Raw genomic sequence first — 18245 nt, 5'->3', positions numbered from 1 at the left:
CGTACTTCTTTTGAAATGAACCAGGCTTTGCCGGGACACTACACGGGGATCAACTGTAGCTCAATCGTCATCCTCCATTGCTCTGCTGGCTTTCACAGGGGCTCTGCCGGCATTTACTGGGGCTCTGTGGCATTCACCAGGGCTCTACCATAGCTCTTACTGGCTATATAATACCCCGGATCATCCCCAGTTTGAGTCAGCAGAGCTACAGTGCTTCCCTGGTGTAACCCGGTCGTTCCCGGATGGCTAAGGATGAAGCCAGCAAAGCTACACCTTCCCGTATCAGCCTGGTGATATTATAATGAATTATTTTATTCCATCCGGGGTTGAATGCCTGATGTTCCCGGATCATCCCGGACGTTGCAGGCAGAGTTACAGATGTACCCTGGTTGTTCCCGAATCATCCCTGGACGTCTACCAGGGCTCCGCCGGGTTTTTGAGACCATATCTTAAAGCTTCCTCGTCCCTGGATTTATTACAACCAGCTAAAGCGTCACTTTCAGTAACATTATCAGATTTCTAACCGTCATCTATAGCCCTACCTTCAATATCACCATACAATTTCTCACAGGCACTTAAAATTATTTAAAATAAAGTGTGATCATTACTGGCCTTGTACACTTAGAACTGTTTCCCTTTTAAAAAAAATGATAATTTCATGAGTGGAGTTAACTGCGAAACAGTTCTAAGTAATTAAGTTTTCTTTCAAAATCAAAGCATCTACTCTGAAACTAATGAATTTCTTATGTGATATTATTTAATAATATACAATAAAAGGTTAAGCTGCCAAAATTATTTAGATCTCATTTATTTTAATGCAGTTTGAGCTGTTTTTATTTAATCTTGTAGATTTTATACTCAATGAACCGAAAAGGTTCTAACTGCCATTTGCAGTTAGAACCTTTTCGCTTTTTAAAAAAAAAGTTAATTTCACTTAGAACCTTTGGACAACTTTTCATTTCACCCTGTTATAAGTAAACTAAATCTAATATATTTTGACATAAGATGTATCTGGTTGTTTATGTTACAAATATATAAAAAAAGTGAATTTTGTAAAAAAAAGTGAGTTAGAACCTTTTCGCTTTCACCCCTCGAGATATGAATTTCTATATTTCGAGTATCAGAAAAGTATTATTCACAACCACATATTCAAATTACATAATTCTTTTGTCAAGGGGAGTTTAATAATAATAATAATAAAAGAAAAAAAAATGGTCGAGTATGAAAAAAGTAAGAGTTCAACATGGCGAGAGCTGTCTGCTATATAATTTGCTCTACAAAGTATCGTATTGTTTATTTTTAGTAAATGAGTCCGATGGTGTACCGACAATCAAAACTGTGTTAGGAAGCTTGAAGCCAAAGTTACATTCCCTTGTTGTTAACATTTTTTTATTTTTGTACTTTATTAAAAGGTATACGTTCACATATAGAGAGGGTTCAAATGGTCCAAAATCAGTTTGCAGATCAAATAAGTAACTTTTTATGACGAACAGATTTTTTCAATGTTTTGGATGATATGACGGGACTTTTCTCGGTTTACCGATTTGTAATCATTACAATTGTAAAGTTAAAAGATTTAATTCTTTGTTCTGGGTCCCGGGAACAGTCGATGCCATTTTAGTTAATTGGTCAGGGGAAAATTACTGGATGGTTACGGAGTTTTTAATTGTACCTCATTTGCCATCAGCACCGTTCTGGCAAATGTTGTTTAGTAATAGCAGTATACCCAAAATATACATTCTTGATATTTTGAGTTTACCACAAGACAAGATATTTTGGTACAATATTTGAGTAGATAAAATTTTTTTTTTTTGGATCTGACAAATTCAGCTAACCGATTATATTGTTCTCTTTAAATATTGACAGTTTTGTTTAAGTGCCTGTTTATAATATAAGTTGTTGAATCATTTATGTGAAATCATATTACAGCCAAAAACGTGCACAGTTACTACCCTTACATTATCATATAATAATGGATTATACATAGAGTAAGTTCGTTTATTTTTAAAAAAACGATGACGAGATTTATTAAATTATCATTTTGTGTGGTACGCCAGCCGATTGGCAGTGGCAATCGCCGATTGGCGAGAGTTATTTATTTAGAAATTTATGTGGTACGCCAGCCGATTGGCAGTGGCAAGCGCCGATTGGCGAGAGTTATTTATTTATAATTTTGTGTGGTACGCCAGCCGATTGGCAGTGGCAAGCGCCGATTGGCGAGAGTTATTTATTTATATTTTTTTGTGGTGCGCCAGCCGATTGGCAGTGGCAAGCGCCGATTGGCGTATAATTTTGTGTGGTACGCCAGCCGATGGGCAGTGGCAAGCGCCGATTTGCGAGAGTTATTAAATTTAAAATGATGTGGTACGTCAGTCGATAGGCAGTGGCAAGCGCTGTTGTGCGAGATTTTCTTTATTTTAAGATTTACGCTTTTATTGTTTCATAGGTTTTATTTTCTATTTCACTTGCTGAATTTAAGTGGTCATAAAAACGGTTTGACTGTGGTTGAATTTCCGCTGTGAAGGCAGATTGTAATATGTTTTATTACGAATAACGAATCGACTTGAAATAAGCGTGATGAACGGTTTTATTTCATACGGACACTGTTTTCAATTATTTTTATGTTTTTCGTTTATATTTAGTTATATTTTGACTGCTCATATTTTTTAAAATTTTGAAAATTTATTGGAATACATTTTATATAGATTTGATAGCTTCAGCGTTGTATAGTAATTTGATAAATTACATGAATATGGAGTTGTCCCTGTCTGCCAGCGTTCCGAGAGTTGTTTTAAAGTCTCATGTTGTCAATACTAGCAAAAAGTACCAACGACCATTCAATACCTTGTGTCAAACTTAATTCTTTACCAGCTTTCAACACCGATTTTTCGCTGATGTTTGTAAAACTTGAAAACATTTTTAGTATCATTGCTTAATTTATATCTTTAATGTGATCAAATTAACGATTATTCTAATGAGTTCATATTTCGTTTTCTCACTTACAGTAAATATAGACAGTATTATAAATTAATATACACAGACTACGAGATCAAGAGAGATAATTCTGGATATGTTTTCCTCAGTTGGATTAGATAAATCTCATCGTGGATTACATAGTTTAAGGCGTAGTGACATTATGTTAAATATAATTTAAACAAACGATTATCAGTTACAAAGAATCTGGGCGTATTAGAAATCAAATATGAAATACATATTATATTGATATTGATTAATATTAAATATACAACATTGAACAATTTTTTGATATTATAAAGAGTTTCATTGCATCCGTTCTTTGTTTTTAGTTTAAACATATTTATTCCCGAATGTATATATAATGTACATACAAATATATAACAAACAAAACACAATGGAAAGGGATGAGAATGAAAGACAAGTCTTATAGAATTCTTCTCCTTTGGCGAACTATATGGTTTGTCTTAAATAAGTTTATAATTAGTATATACTAGACAAGGGAATAAGTATTAATTATACACACATCTAAATATATACATGTATTTATATATAAACTTTTATAGAATAGATTAACTACAAGTAGATGTCTAAAATGTAAGAATATATATAAAAGAAGAAAACAAAATAGTAGAAAAGAGAAGAAAAAGGGTGAGAGAGGATTTAGTCTCAATTAGAATGGATCTAAGTAAATCTTTTCGTTTTTTCTATATAATTTTGTACATTTGTAAATATAATAACGTTGTCCTGGTATGTAAGAGATGGGTCACCATAGAGAAGTTTATGAAGGTTTATGCTGAAGTCTTGCAAGTTAAGAAGGAGTGTTCTGCGGACGGCATCGTATGCACAACACTCGAAAAAGAAATGTTGGGTAGTTTCAAATTGCCCACAATTACACAAAGGGGTAAGAGAAATGTTTTTTCAAAAACAGGTGGTGATTAAATGCGCTCCAGTTCGTTCGAAGCCGAGTGTGAAGGACCTGCAGTTTACGACTACCTGTATAAAAGTATCTTGGTGTATGTTTTCTGTCCTTGTTTAAGAAAGTTTTAAATGAAGATATTGTAGGGCTGTTTCGTATTATAACAGGCAAGTTGTTCTAATCACGAATAACTGATGGCAAGAAAGAATTGTGGTACAGAGTAGTCCTTGATGTAATTCCTCTGATATCTTCAGAGTTTCGTAAGCTGTATCGGGATTGATCTGGATTTGGTATTAATGATGAGAGATAATCTGGAGTTTTGTTCGACTGCATATTGTGAAACATAATTAGTTTATGTTTATATCTTCTTTCGGATAACGATTCCCAATTAATTTCTTTCTGCAAAGTTTCTAGTGAGATAAGCTTGGTTGCACCAGTTGCAATGCGTGCACATTCATTTTGAATCTTATCAAGCTGTTCGAGTTCATATTGGGTACAATTACACCAAATTACATCACCGTATTCCAAAATAGGTCTAATGAATGCTATATAGATAATTTCCAAAGATTTACGATCCAGAGAGAATTTCAGTTTACGCATTATATTAACCCTTTTCCAAGCTTTATCAGTTATGTATTCAATATGTTTGTGCCATGTGCAGTCAGAAGAAAGAAAGATGCCTAAATGTTTGTGTTCAGAAACTTCTGGAATTTGTTGGTTAAACATATGCAATGCAGGGTGATGCTGACGATTTCGCTTTCTGATTACAAGTAGGGATTCCGATTTTGAAGGATTGAAGGTGACTAGCCACCTTTCTGCCCATAAAAGAGATTTTTTGGATGTCAGACTAAAGAAATATGGCTGCTGTATTAGGATGTTTAACTATAACATAAAGACTGGTATCATCAGCAAAAGGTTTATGAAAGATTCAATTTCATTAACAATATCATTTATAAAGATCAAAAATAATAGGGGACCAAGTATAGAGCCTTGAGGGACTCCTGCTTTGACAAAAGCCCATGATGAGTAGGCGCCAGGTAGTATGACCCTTTGTTTTCTATCAGTAAGGTAACTATTGAACCAAGATAACAAAGATCCACATATACCTGCGTGCTTTAGTTTCGAAAGTAGGCCTTTATGCCAAACCTTGTCAAACGCTTTACTGATATCAAAGAAAACCACACGAACTTCGAGGCCATTGTCAAGTGATCTACAAAGGGTATCATAAATGAAAGCAAGCTGATTAACTGTAGAATCACCCGGGATAAAACCAGACTGAGCAGTAGACAGAAAATTATTTACTTTGAGAAAGTTAAAGATGTGTTTTAATACAAGACGTTCAAAAACTTTTTCTGTGGTGTTCAAAAGTGATATAGGTCTATAGTTATTTGGGAGAGATGTATCGCCCTTTTTGTGAACTGCAGTGACATTCGCCTCTTTCCATGTGATTGGAACTTTACAACATCTTAGAGAAGCATTGAATAAGTCACACAAGGGTGAAGATAGTTCATGAGAAGCCTCGCGTAAAATTCTATTACTTATACCATCTGGACCTACTGCTTTGTCAACTTGTAACGAAAGAAGAACATCTTTTACTTCATGAGGGCTAAGCACAATATCATTGAGACAGGAAAGTGGTGAACTAAGGTAAAGTGGATCTCTGTTCTCATCGTTAATAGACATTTGTTCTACGAAGAAGTTATTCAGAAGATTTGCCTTATCGTTATTTGAGTAAACAATATTTCTGTTTAAGGGATCTGTCAGTGGTGGAATGCTACTATTATTTGTTGATGAAATAAAAGATTTCAGAGTCTTCCACCAGTCTTTAGACGAAAGTGATTCATTTTTCAATTTATTAGAGAGTTTACAAAAATAGTTTGACTTGGCTTCCCGTATCAATAATATTGTTTCATTACGAATAGATTTAAACCTTTGCCAGTAATATTGTGAATTTGTCATTCTAGCTTTTTTATACAGACGTTTTCGTTTACGGATATTAACTCTGATTGAATTTGTCATCCATGGAACATCTAATGGTCTTACTTTAATCAATTTGTTAGGGATGTTATTTTTAGCAATTGTTTGTATCTGATTGATTACGTTATTCGCATATATGTTAACATCTGCATCAAAGCAGTTTTCCCATGTATAGGTATTTATATCTTCACGTAAAGCTTCGTAGTCAGCATGTTCATATTCCCAAACAATGCGGTCAAAACACATTTGTCGCGGTTTACGGAATTTCAGAAAACCAAATATAGGAACGTGATACCTTAGTTCTTGTTCTAGAAAGTGATCACCAACACCAGAATGAATAACATTGCTTTTGTTTGAAACTAATATAAGGTCGATCAAAGAATTTGAATGTTCAGTGTAATGTGTTGGTTCATCAATTAGTTGTTCTAGATTGAACTGTTGAGTGATGGATGTAATTTTGCGGTTAGATGAATAACAGTTTACATTTAGATTGAAATCACCCGTAATGATGATGTCAGGTATATTAGTGTCAATGGCTAGACCAATAGAATCTTCAATTAGATTGTTGTATATGACATCTGAGTTAGGCGGTCGATAGAAAATACTAAATAGAATATGACGATTGTTACAAAGAATCAACTCGATCCAAATACATTCTAACCTGTTTAATTCTAGATCTAGTCTACGTTTGTAGTGTATATTGTCTTTTATGTACAAAATAACACCACCGTGAGCATCCCCAATGCGATCTTTTCGTTCAGGGGAATGATACGAGGAAAGTAATAAGTCTTAATTCTGTTGATATAGAACTTTTCAGCCAAGTTTCGGAGAAAGCAAGAATATCAAAATTGCAGAGTTCTGAAAAAAGGATATCGAGTTTATGTTCAATACTCTGAACATTTAAATGTACGAAAGAAAGATTATTTTGAATATGATTAATTTCCGATGGAGTAGAGGTCATTGATGAGACTGAGGAAGTAGCTGAGATTGGACCAGGATTCGGATGAATGTCTCCAGATACATGCAAGAGAATTGCTAGCCAGGAATAATACACCAATACAAAGAGCAAAGTTAAAGTATTACTGGTAAATTGTATGTTATCATAAACTCTTGTGGTGAATGTCATTACCTTTTTTGAAGAGAATCTGACGATTAACAGTTTATTTGAGGATAGCCAATAATGCATCGAAAACACAAACAATGGGATACTACAAATAAATACCAAAAGCAAAATATGAAAAGTGATTGGAAAATGAAGTGACCTATATATTTTGTATGATTTAATGAAGGCTTCGCAAGTGTTTCGTTTCATATAAGACTTATGAGATGGCTATTATGGCGAGTAAGAACTTTTGCAAAGCCAACATTGACAACTTGTATGTACAAGGGACAGAAAAGCATACGTATGCAGAGTGATGGACAACTAAAAAGAAATGTGGATATGAGACTGATAAGAAACATAGAGTTAGGAAAACAAAAGAAAAAGAAAGTACTAGTATCATTAGTAATTCTTTGTTTTTGAATTCGATATACGGCAATGCAGATAACAAATCCTAAATGTGAATTTATGTATTTGTTGTTCTTTCTTCCTTCGATTGCCTTTATTATGGGATAAATAATTTATTTACGTTTGAGCGTAGCGAATTAGGAAATAAATATATTTATCCTAGATTAAGGTAATCGAAGTTTTACTGTATTGAAAATCACGATTTTCTTGTGCGTCAGTAATATATAATAAAGTCGGATAGATGTGTATATCATTCGAGGTTTTCTGCATTGCTACACACGTTTATTTTACTCTATCGTGCACTGATACCCTCCCACCCTCCCGAATAGTTCACGCAGTCATAGTTAATATGTACAGTTACAATGATTTTTCTTGGTTCATTTTTAATTTTGATAAATCGTTTTAATCGTTTAAATCGACACGCTAATTAAAAAGGACAAGCATATTCTTACAACTGCAGAATAATTTTGCAAGGTTTATAATTGATTTTTAAATACATAAATGTAAATGAAGTATGGTATTATAAAGATGCATTTTTAGATTAATTCAGTCAAGTTTTTTACGTTTTGGTTGCGATTTGAATTTAACTAAAAATATTGTTAATTACTTAAGTTTATATTTTTCAGATTTTGTTACAAGAACAAGATGTACTACTTTCCCAGGATGTTCGTTATTTTGGAGAACGGTTCTTTAGTTAGTGAAATACGATACCTTGAACTTTTATGATTTCAATTTTTATGGTCTGTATATAAGAAGAGATTCCATATTTTATACGTTTTTGTAAATGTTCTGAACTTATAGGTGGAAAGCGTGCAGTTAATGAGCGTACACATTCGGCTTTTAATTACATTTTACATAGTAAGTGGGTTATTTTTATGGATTTTCTCATTAAATTATGTCAGAGCACTTACGGAATGTGGCTGGTCTTGAGTTTTGGTTTCCTACTACGTCCCCCTCCCACGATGGAGTAGGGTTGCGCAGCCGACTCGCAGCATACTGACAGGGAAAGTACGTTCATAACTGTGTGTTTTCCATGTTAATGTTCATAATAAAGATATGAGATTATTGTAAAGAAAGTCCTTTTAGATTACATAGATTTATGAAACGTTGAGATGTTAATGTCATGTATGCTGTTTCTAAGAACATGTATTAGTAATGTTCATATACAGTACGGCAATGCAGATAACAAATCCTAAATGTGAATTTATGTATTTGTTGTTCTTTCTTCCTTCGATTGCCTTTATTATGGGATAAATAATTTATTTACGTTTGAGCGTCTAGCGAATTAGGAAATAAGTCAAAGTTTTAAATATGGCACAGCAAACGTCGATAGAATTAAGAATAACAAAGTTATGTCCCTTTTATAATGTACCCCATTTGCAAGTAAAAAATGTCGGACATTTTGTTTCCTTTTTGATTGGGTTTGTACTTGTATTTTTCTACATATGCATAATATGTGCAACAAATAATTGCTTTAAAACTGTTCTATTAAAGCAAGGAATATTGTTTGTTTGCAAATTAAAAGTTTAAAGAGGTCAAGTGAATATATACAGAACAAACAAGTGACCTAATTTAAGAAAGACTGAACATGGGATGACGCCCTGTAAATTGTAATCTGATAATGTAATTGCATGTGTTTTACATATCTATTTTCCATGAATGTCAAATCCCTCGCAACGACGTAGACATGTCAGCGCTTCTAAATCGCAAGAAGATAAAGGAGTTTAAAAAGAGGATAAAGAATAATATCCTTATGTAAATTATTAGACAAAGCCTATAAATTGTTAAACATGATGAACGACGAAGTTGTTTAAAATAATCGTTCATTTTTGTTTTAAATTTTCCGTTTTAAAAGTGCCCTTCAGTATTTTATGCACTGCCTCCGTTTATTGTGGTTCCCTGTCCTGTTATGGTCCCCATTGAAATGCACAGCGGCAGGGGACCAGTCTACGCATCTGTTTTCAATCAGAATTCCTCAGCTTTTATTGTTATCTTGAAAGTCAAAAAGTTGTGATTTGCTATTAACGGAATACACCGCCGTTTATAATTGCATTATGGCCCCAAACAAAAAATGATACTGAAAATTTCAATGATACTAAGGTATTGAAATTAGAATTCTATATATATTTTTTTCTTTATTTTTCTTTTTAAATATACACATGTAGTCTATAGCCGGGCAAGCCAAAGGTTCCCGGCCCCAGGCGTTGACTTCCCCGTTAAAAATGTTAAAAACCTTCTTGTGAGGGTCTCAGACCAGGGTATTCATTATTAACTGATTGATGATCCAAACCATCGGTCAAAATGTTGTTAAAATCAGTTGTATTTTCAGCCTGTATATTAAAATATCACCCTTGGCAAAGTTGGTTGTTTTCTTTTGAACATCTGTTGCCTCAGATAAAAATGAAAACCCTGCCAGACAGTGTTTGCATACTCCACTGTGGGGCAGACTAGAGCTTTGTAGGCCTATTCTGTGGTGGAAGTAGAGGCGCAAGAAGCTGATGGTATGGTAAGCTTTGTTGCAGATGTTGTAAATGTATATGTTGGCCCCAGTCCAGGTTGTTATTCAGGGTGCATCTGACGTACTTAGCTGATGTGACGTGCTCTAGAGTATGGCCATGAAGAGTGTAGTTGTGGGAGATGGGGCATTTCTTCTGGGAGATGTTGAGGATTTGGCATTTGTCTGGGTGTAAAGGTTTGTTTCTTGCAGACTGGGGAGACATTGGCTTTCTTCCAGTCATTAGGGATGGTGCTAGTTTCTTGTGATAGAGTTTACATGGTGGTGAGTATGGGAGCGATGTCAATTGCCAAATCTTTGAGGATGCTAGGGCTTGTGGTGTCGGGTCTTGCAGCTTTATGCGGGTTCAATGCGAGAAGGAGTTTTCTGATTCCCCGAGTGGTGATGGATATCTCAGGGGCTACTGGATGGGTTGACTGTGGATTGATGTAGTTCCCCTTCTTGAAGTCATCAGCAGTGACCGTGATGTTGTCGGTGAATACAGATTGGAACTGCCGGTTTAGTATGTTTTGCTTCGGAGTGGAGATGTCCATGTTTTTTTGTCCAGTAATTGTTTGATTGTCTTTCTGCTTGTGTTTGATGAAGGTCCAGAAACGTTTATGACTGCTGTGTATGTAAGGAAAGAAAGCAAATTAGTCTTAAGTTGCTGTGAATAACCTAACATGGCGTGATGTTCAGGCGAGAAATGTCACATATTCTTCTTTGGGGAATCCCGGATAGTAACCAGACCATTGTGAATCATTATCTTATCGAAAAGGGACAACCCATTATAATTATTACAATGTATTATGAATATTGTTATATATCAGTCTTATATGTTATTTATAATCATTGAAGGGACTATTTTTCCAGACAATAAAAAATATGTGATTCAGGGAATACAGCAAGGACTTAACAATGGTATTATTACTGGGTAACTTTATCCCAAAGTATTTACAAATAATTAAGTGCTTATATGCATGATATTTTACTTTTTAAAGCAATTAATGTATCTAATATGGTAATAAAGGAAGAATTGAAATTTATAGGCCTAATGTGGCAGTATTTTTGTGCATGTGCACAAGGATGGAAGCCGCAATGTTTTCGAGGTCACGTTTTGACAACACACTAGTGACAGTGATTAAAAATAAAATAATTTTGTAGCTGAATTGCTATTGCGGAACTGACACTTAAATTTTGTCTAGTTCACGCATCTGATACCAATTTTGAAAGAACACAAAAATTAAGCATTTATATGAAAAATACAGGTACTGGAACTTCTGGCATGCCAGTAACTTGGTTGTAATTAATGATCAAACTGATGTCCAGCCCAACATACATTTAGGTGAACCAGACCTGTGCATTCCTTATTTTGACATCAACAGGTTTCATCTGACTACCATAAGTACTCTTTCTTAAAACCCCATATCTTTGTACTGTGGAATAAACTCCCTGGTATCATTACCACCCTGCCCAACTTAGGTCAGTTACAGGGTCCCTATATCGAGAGCCCTGAGGGGCTGTTGTCTGGTTGCAATAATAATCAGGCTCCAAGTGTTTTAATTATCTTTTGTTTGACTCTCTATGTATATATAACATTTTAACTGTGCCAGGAATGGTACAGTTTTCAAACTTGGCATCTCATGTGCAAAAGACCTCTGTGTTGCTTGCTTGCTTTACTAAGTGGAAAGACAAAAAAATATGTAAAAATGTTTGTGATCTTTTTTCAAATTTTGCATGATTTGCATGAAAAACACATATAGTTATGTGTATACATGTCTATAGAATTATAGATAGTTTTGTCTATTCATTTTAATTTATAGAGTGTGTATTTTAATAGATAATCAGAGATAAAAAATTCCACCTGTCTGCTGGTAATTAGATGTAGAATTTAAGAGAACTTGATGCAGGACAAGTACAAAAATGTTACCTGCACATTGGATTTACAACCTACTCATCCCATGCGCCCGCAGGACGAGTGACTCTGATTAATGCCTGATAATGTTAATAAAAAGATTTCCTAAAGCTGATCAAATATCTGTTGCTTGTATTTAAATTAAAGTTAATAATGAAAATAATAAAATTTTTACTCTAAATTTTGAAAAAAACTTCTTTTTTGATGTTGGCACACATCCCCCATTTTCATGGGCCCACATCATTTTCCTATCAAAGAGAAAAAGAAACACTGCAATATAATTAATATTCTCCTTCCCTTTAGTTTGATTCATCCTGTTGTATGACAACTGACTTCTTTTTTCAACTTTTCTTGTATGCTTTTTTTCCAGAATGAAGAAATTGTAAAAGAAAGTGAGTAATTCATTTGACCTTGACCTTCATAAACATGGAGTTGACGGTTGAACAGCTGGCATCGAGGTACGAGAGACTGAGAAATGAGGATGTGTACAAGGACGTTACCCTGACGTCACATGACAGTGTCGTTTCAGCTCACAAATGTATTTTATCCATTGGTAGCGAATTCTTCCACTTGTTGTTTAGGCAGGCAGAGAGGAAGAGGGACATGTTTCACAGGTTTGTTTTATATCAGTTACTACACAATGGATGATACATATATTTAATAGTTGTGAAGCTGAACACGTTTTTATGGTCTAATCTGGAGAAATTCTTCAAAATATGATTGTTATTTAAAGTGTATAAAGCTATAGATCTGATGAAAAAATTATTGTTTGAATTTTAATAAAAGTATACTTCCAAAATGCTTGTATGAAATAAATATGGTAATTTATTGCCTTAAAAAGGAATGGCACATGCACTAAGTTATTGCTTAACGGATAAAACCCTACTTTAAATTACAAAATAATATTTTGTTGCAGAACATTTTATTCTGTTTATGTACATTATTCATGTGTATTAAAAGCAGAGACATTCTATGTTACAACTTTTTCGGGAATCAACCATATAATAATGGAACCAATATAATTTTACTGTTGCTACATTTCATTAAAATATTTCATAAGATAAAGATTATACCCTTTAATAAATAGGAATTATATTTGACAGCTTAGTGTCTGAGATTCATAAAAAAATATATAAATCAACAATCTGTAGGAGCCACTTTAGTCACATCAGATCATTGAAAACAAAATTGAACATGAGTCTTTAGCTGCTTTCAGTTTGTTTGAAAAAATTATGGGCAGAATTCTAAAGCCATTTTCAGATTATTTGAAACAAAATTGGGCAGGACTCTTTATTTAAAAAAGAATTGGGCAGAATTCTGTAGGTGCTTTTGATATATTTGAAAAAATAATGGGCAGGCCTCTTTAGACGCTTTTAGTTTATTTGAAAAAAAAAAACGTGCAGAAATCTATAGCCACTTTTAGATTATTTGATACGAAGTTGGGCTAGAGTCTATAGTCACTCTCAGATAAGCTACATGTATCATGAACCATTTCAACTTGTCAGCATTTTACCATGTTCCAATAGACCTGTTTCATCATCTGTGCCAACATGAAACAGAAGTTTTTTTCAATGTTTAGTGTAAAAATTTTATTATTTTCATAATTAACTTTAATTTAAATACAAGCAACAGATATTTGATCAGCTGTAGGAAATCTTTTTATTAACATTATCAGGCATTAATCAGAGTCACTCGTCCTGCGGGCGCATGGGATGAGTAGGTTGTAAATCCAATGTGCAGGTAACATTTTTAGCTCGACTTTTCTATGAAAAGGGGAGCTATCCTACTCGCCCCGGCGTCGGCGTTGGCGTCACACCTTGGTTAAGTTTTTCGTACCACCCCACTTTATTTCAGAAGTATTACAAGTATGGCTTTGAAACTTACCATACTTGTTCACCATCATAACTCATCTACAGACAAGAGTACATAACTCTGTCAAGGTTTTTGAACAGAATTATGGCCCTTTTTTGACTTAGAAAGTGTAATTGAGCTTGGTTAAGTTTTTTGTACCACCTCACTTTATTTCAAACCATTGGAGGTATTGCTTTGAAACTGACCATACTTGTTTACCATCACGACCTTCATCAACAGACAAGAGGACATAACTCTGTCAAGGTTTTTGACAGAATTATGCCCCTTTTTGACTTAGAAAATACATTGAATATGGGTAAAATCCACTTATTGCCTTAACCCTTTGAGATATTGCTTTGAAACTTTTAATGCTATTTCACATCATTACCCCCATCTGTACGCAAGAGAAGGTAACTCTGTCAAGGATTTGTTTTAAAAATTAAGGCCTTTTATCGACTTAGAATCTTGGTTAAGTTTTTAGTACCAGTCCACTTTTTGACTGAACTGTTTGAGATATTAATTTGAAAGTTGGAATACTTGTTTACAATCATGATTCCCAAACATGTCCAGGAGAAGGTAATTCTGTCAAAGATTTTATTTGAATTATGGCCCTTAACTGTCAATGTTTTGTATTATAGGCAAGCACTAAAAAACTTAAAAAATCTAAAAAAATTCATTCCTATCCACTGAACCTGCAGTGTTCAAGGGTATCACACAATTCAGTAAAATAATTCTTCACTAAATATCTTAATGCTCATGGCCATTGTTCACTTTAAAAATACAGAGATTCTTGTATTGCCTTTTACTGCAAAAACTTTTTTTATTGGCAAGCAATAAAAAAGTCGAGCGCGCTGTCTTACGGACAGCTCTTGTTGTACTTGTCCTGCATCAAGTTCTCTTAAATTCTACATCTAATTACCAGTAGACAGGTGGAATTTTTGATCTCTGATTATCTATCAAAAATAGTATAGCGATACTTGATGATTTTAGCAATTATTATACATTATAATGATATACATATTATAGCTTTAAAAAGAATTTATATGATTTATTGTATAAGTATTTTATTTCAGATCATCGTTTGAGTTGGTAGGTCTGTCACCTGAGGATGCAAAGCACCTGGAGGCGGTCATTGATTTCCTCTACAGCGGCATTATATACATGAATAACGTAAACTTTACTGCGATCATAAAACTAGCAGATTATCTCGCTATAGAAGAACTATTTGACCTGGCCGAGAAGTACCTTGAAATGAATGTCACAAAAGAAAATTGTCTCAAGTTCTATTTGGACATGAAGAAAGCCTTTGATGCTGATACATCTAAGGTGAGACATGTTTGTTACTTGTATATCAGACAGGATTATCTCTGTTAATACTAGTGCAACAAATTCCTGTCTTACACCCCCCATGTAAGACAAGTTGCATGCTTTAAATGACGTGATTGCCACACACGTTTTATGAATGAAATAAGTTCTATTGATGATGGCATTTTACCATTATGAAGGAAGTTTGTAAGTTCATATGCTACTGTAAGAAAAAAGTGCGTAATGAAAATATCAGTTTTGGTAATATCTGTTCCAAAAATAATTGATGTTTAATATGCAAGAAAAAGAATCAAACTCTGGCTGTCAGTACAGACAGGAATATCTAGCTCTCGGGTAACTGTTAAGTGGAAACTTGGTAGAACCTTGTTACAGCCGTAAACCATTACCCTCAAGCTTGATATTCCGGGCTGTACAGGCAGCCAGTGTAAGATTCATATATTATTACACCCCTGCCACATAATGTGGAGGGGGCTGTACTGTAATCACTTTGTTGCATTGTTTGGTCAGTCAGTCGGTCTGTTGGTCAGCTGCACTACAGAATAGGGATAGGTGGCCATCTAACTGTAAACAGAACAAAAGAGAACTATAGAGAGTTCATTCTGTAACAGTAGAATAAGAGTCAAATGGCCCTTCATTAAATAACAAAAAAAATCCCAATTCGGCTGCAAGACTGCCCATCTCTATCATGTTTGCTCTATAAATCTTTTACCCATTGAAGGATTTTTTTCTCAAAATTTTGCTCAGATAAGGTGATGTGCAAAACTCATCCTGCCACTGTACAGACTCAAGGTCAAAATCACCCTAGAAGGTCATAATTTGAACATTTTGTGTATGCACTGGACATTTTCTATACTTTTTCAATGACTTTTAAAACTTAAATGTTTACTTAGAAAAATAATGATAAATTGAACTACATGATATCCTGTGTTATACAGATCAGATGAGGGTATTTGTCGTTTCTTTGGCACCTCTAGTTTGTTTCCCTTTCAAACCATGTTTATGAAATGAAGAGTTTAAATGTTGATGGTTGGGTAAACCATATGTTGGGTTAGGTTTTATCTGTTAGCTACTCTGTCGGTGGTAAGGTAATCCATATGTTGGATTTTATCTGTTAGCAACTCTTACGTTTCTCAAGAGATTTCATTCAAACATTATAGTAGAATTGTCATCATCAAATGTCCTGATGCATATCATTGAGGCGTTATGATTTGATATATGATCTTTTATGATTTTCCGTTTCATGTAAATTCATATTAAATAATACTTAAAATAAAGCTATGCTTTAGAACAATTCATTGATGAGTTTTTCTTTGATGTTAGTCTTACTGAAATGTAAGAGAGGGGACAAAAGTCGCCCACCCACTGGACAAAAACCCCATCTAAAAGTGACACAGTGGACAAAAGCCACCTCATCAAATTTAATTTACACATAGGACGAAAGCCCCCCCCCCCCCCCCCCCCCAAGAAAAGTTAACAATATACACATGTATCATTTTAATTTTTCTGTTGATGGATTAGAGATACATATTTTGAGTAAAATAAATGTCTAGAAAAGACAAGGAATCATCTCTAAAATCATGAAAACAGATGTTAAGATAAGAAATGCATATATGAGTTAAAACTGTTTGGACTATACCCACAACTTGTGTTTGCTGGTACCCAAGCTCTAAGTTATAATGTGATTGTGTGTTTTCATATTGCAGGGATCCAGCAGTTCTAACAGGAAGTCCGAAGATTTGTTGAAAATGGTCTGGGAAACTGTTGAGGCCAACTTTTATGACCATGTTATTGATCATCATGAATTCCTAGAGGTAATCTTTTTTATATATAGCTAACTTAGCTTGATAGGTAGTGTATCAGATTATTTATCCATGGGGTCGCTGGTTTTATCCTTGGACATGGCGTAATTTCTCTGTGATCTCAGACAATCTATCTAAGGTTTATTTGCTGCTGATGCAGAAATCAGTCGAGATTAGTTGTTGGTCACTGGCAGAGAAATAGGTAGTTACTTTAAGTTATCCTGGAAAACGGGTTAGGTAGATTGACTGACAAGATATGATAAAAAAATGTGTTAAAAATTGGCGTAACATATAAACAATCATGCATAATTATATAGTATCTTACAAGACAGTTCTAACTCCACTTCTCAATAGTTTAAAAAAAAAACAGTTGTCCTAAACATCACTGCAGTGTTCTTATATTTGGGATCATTGGTACCAATACTTTTTTTTGTGTTGAATATTGAATACTGCTTAAGTCTGTGCTAGGCAGAGTGAGACAGACTGCATCAAACTGAACCTGTAATTTTCACTTCTAAACTTTGTTTTTCATTGTTCTTTAGGAATCACCCTCTTTCCAAATTTGTTTAGCTTCCTTTTACCAAAAAATAACTGTAAATATCATGAAAAAAAAGTTCCCATCTATTATTGAGGATGGAATCAAATATGCAATGTATATAGTGGTGCCTAAGAAGGAACTCCACTGAGGTCTTTAAAAGCCTAAAACTTAAAAATTGAATATTTTTAAAAATAAATGGAAAATTGTATTTTTGTGCCATTCTTAGCGCAATTTGATTGAAAATGCTACGCTTTTCATTATTGGGTCAAAATAAGAATAAAATCAATATTTTGGAAAAGGGTCTGAGCATATGATCAGAAATTTTGCAAACAACTTATTGGTCAAGACCTATATCTAATGGAACATTTATCTTGAACAATTATTAATGAGCCGCCATGTTAAAAAAACTCAGTTGAGTCCCGTAAAGGGTTGAGGCATCTAAATTTCAGAACCAACTATCCTTGCATGATCTTAAGAGACAACTAAATGTGTTTGAAAAGCTGGAAACTATGCATGATTACATCTCTTAACTCCAGCAGGTGAAGTGGTTTTCACCATGAAGTTTGTTACACCTGAGGTTAGCCAAAACCATCTTTTCTGTGTCAGCTCCAAATGACCTAAACTGTGTTGGTGCACCATTAAACCAAACAAACAAGTATTAAGTGTTTCAAAATATTCCAAAATTGATAAGATTTTTGCTAATCTGCGCTAATAATTGTATTAAACTGATTTTATTAGGTGATTCCAGACGTGATAGAAGAACTGTTACAGAGGAACTTTGTTTTACAGAAAGTGCTGAAACTTGCTGTCAGGTGGATGAAAACATGGCCTCTAGGAGTCACAGTAAGTTTACTTTATATACCTCCACTAATGGGAACATATTGTCACCTGAGTGCAGTAACAAATTAAATCCTATTAGATTTAGAAGAACTTAATCTAGTATTGC

The 18245-nt window shown here is 34.2% G+C and overlaps 2 protein-coding genes across 2 annotated transcripts in view; one reads left to right on the top strand and one right to left on the bottom strand.

The window, feature by feature from the left end:
• Positions 1–117: 117 nt before the first annotated feature.
• On the bottom strand, positions 118–10424 carry LOC132727429 (uncharacterized; the record flags this gene model as incomplete). Its single annotated transcript, XM_060712914.1, has 3 exons — positions 10150–10424; positions 5039–6551; positions 118–287 (listed from the first exon to the last, which is right to left on the bottom strand). Coding segments are annotated over exons 1-3 (1958 nt in total), but the record flags the coding sequence as incomplete, so codon positions are not given.
• Positions 8742–18245, top strand: part of LOC132727431 (uncharacterized) — a 27045-nt gene continuing 17541 nt past the window's right edge. Inside the window, exons 1-5 of the mRNA XM_060712915.1 lie at positions 8742–8797; positions 12156–12399; positions 14710–14962; positions 16666–16773; positions 18038–18142. Coding sequence (XP_060568898.1) covers positions 12212–12399; positions 14710–14962; positions 16666–16773; positions 18038–18142 — 654 coding nt within the window. The 5' untranslated portion in view covers positions 8742–8797; positions 12156–12211. The remainder of the gene's footprint in view (positions 8798–12155; positions 12400–14709; positions 14963–16665; positions 16774–18037; positions 18143–18245) is intronic.

The sequence above is a fragment of the Ruditapes philippinarum genome, unplaced genomic scaffold (genome assembly GCF_026571515.1).
Source record: "Ruditapes philippinarum isolate M1 unplaced genomic scaffold, ASM2657151v2 ctg4069_1_1_1_1, whole genome shotgun sequence".
Lineage (NCBI taxonomy): Eukaryota > Metazoa > Mollusca > Bivalvia > Venerida > Veneridae > Ruditapes > Ruditapes philippinarum.
Note: the sequence above shows the minus strand (reverse complement) of the source record. Positions and strands in the feature narration are given on the sequence as shown.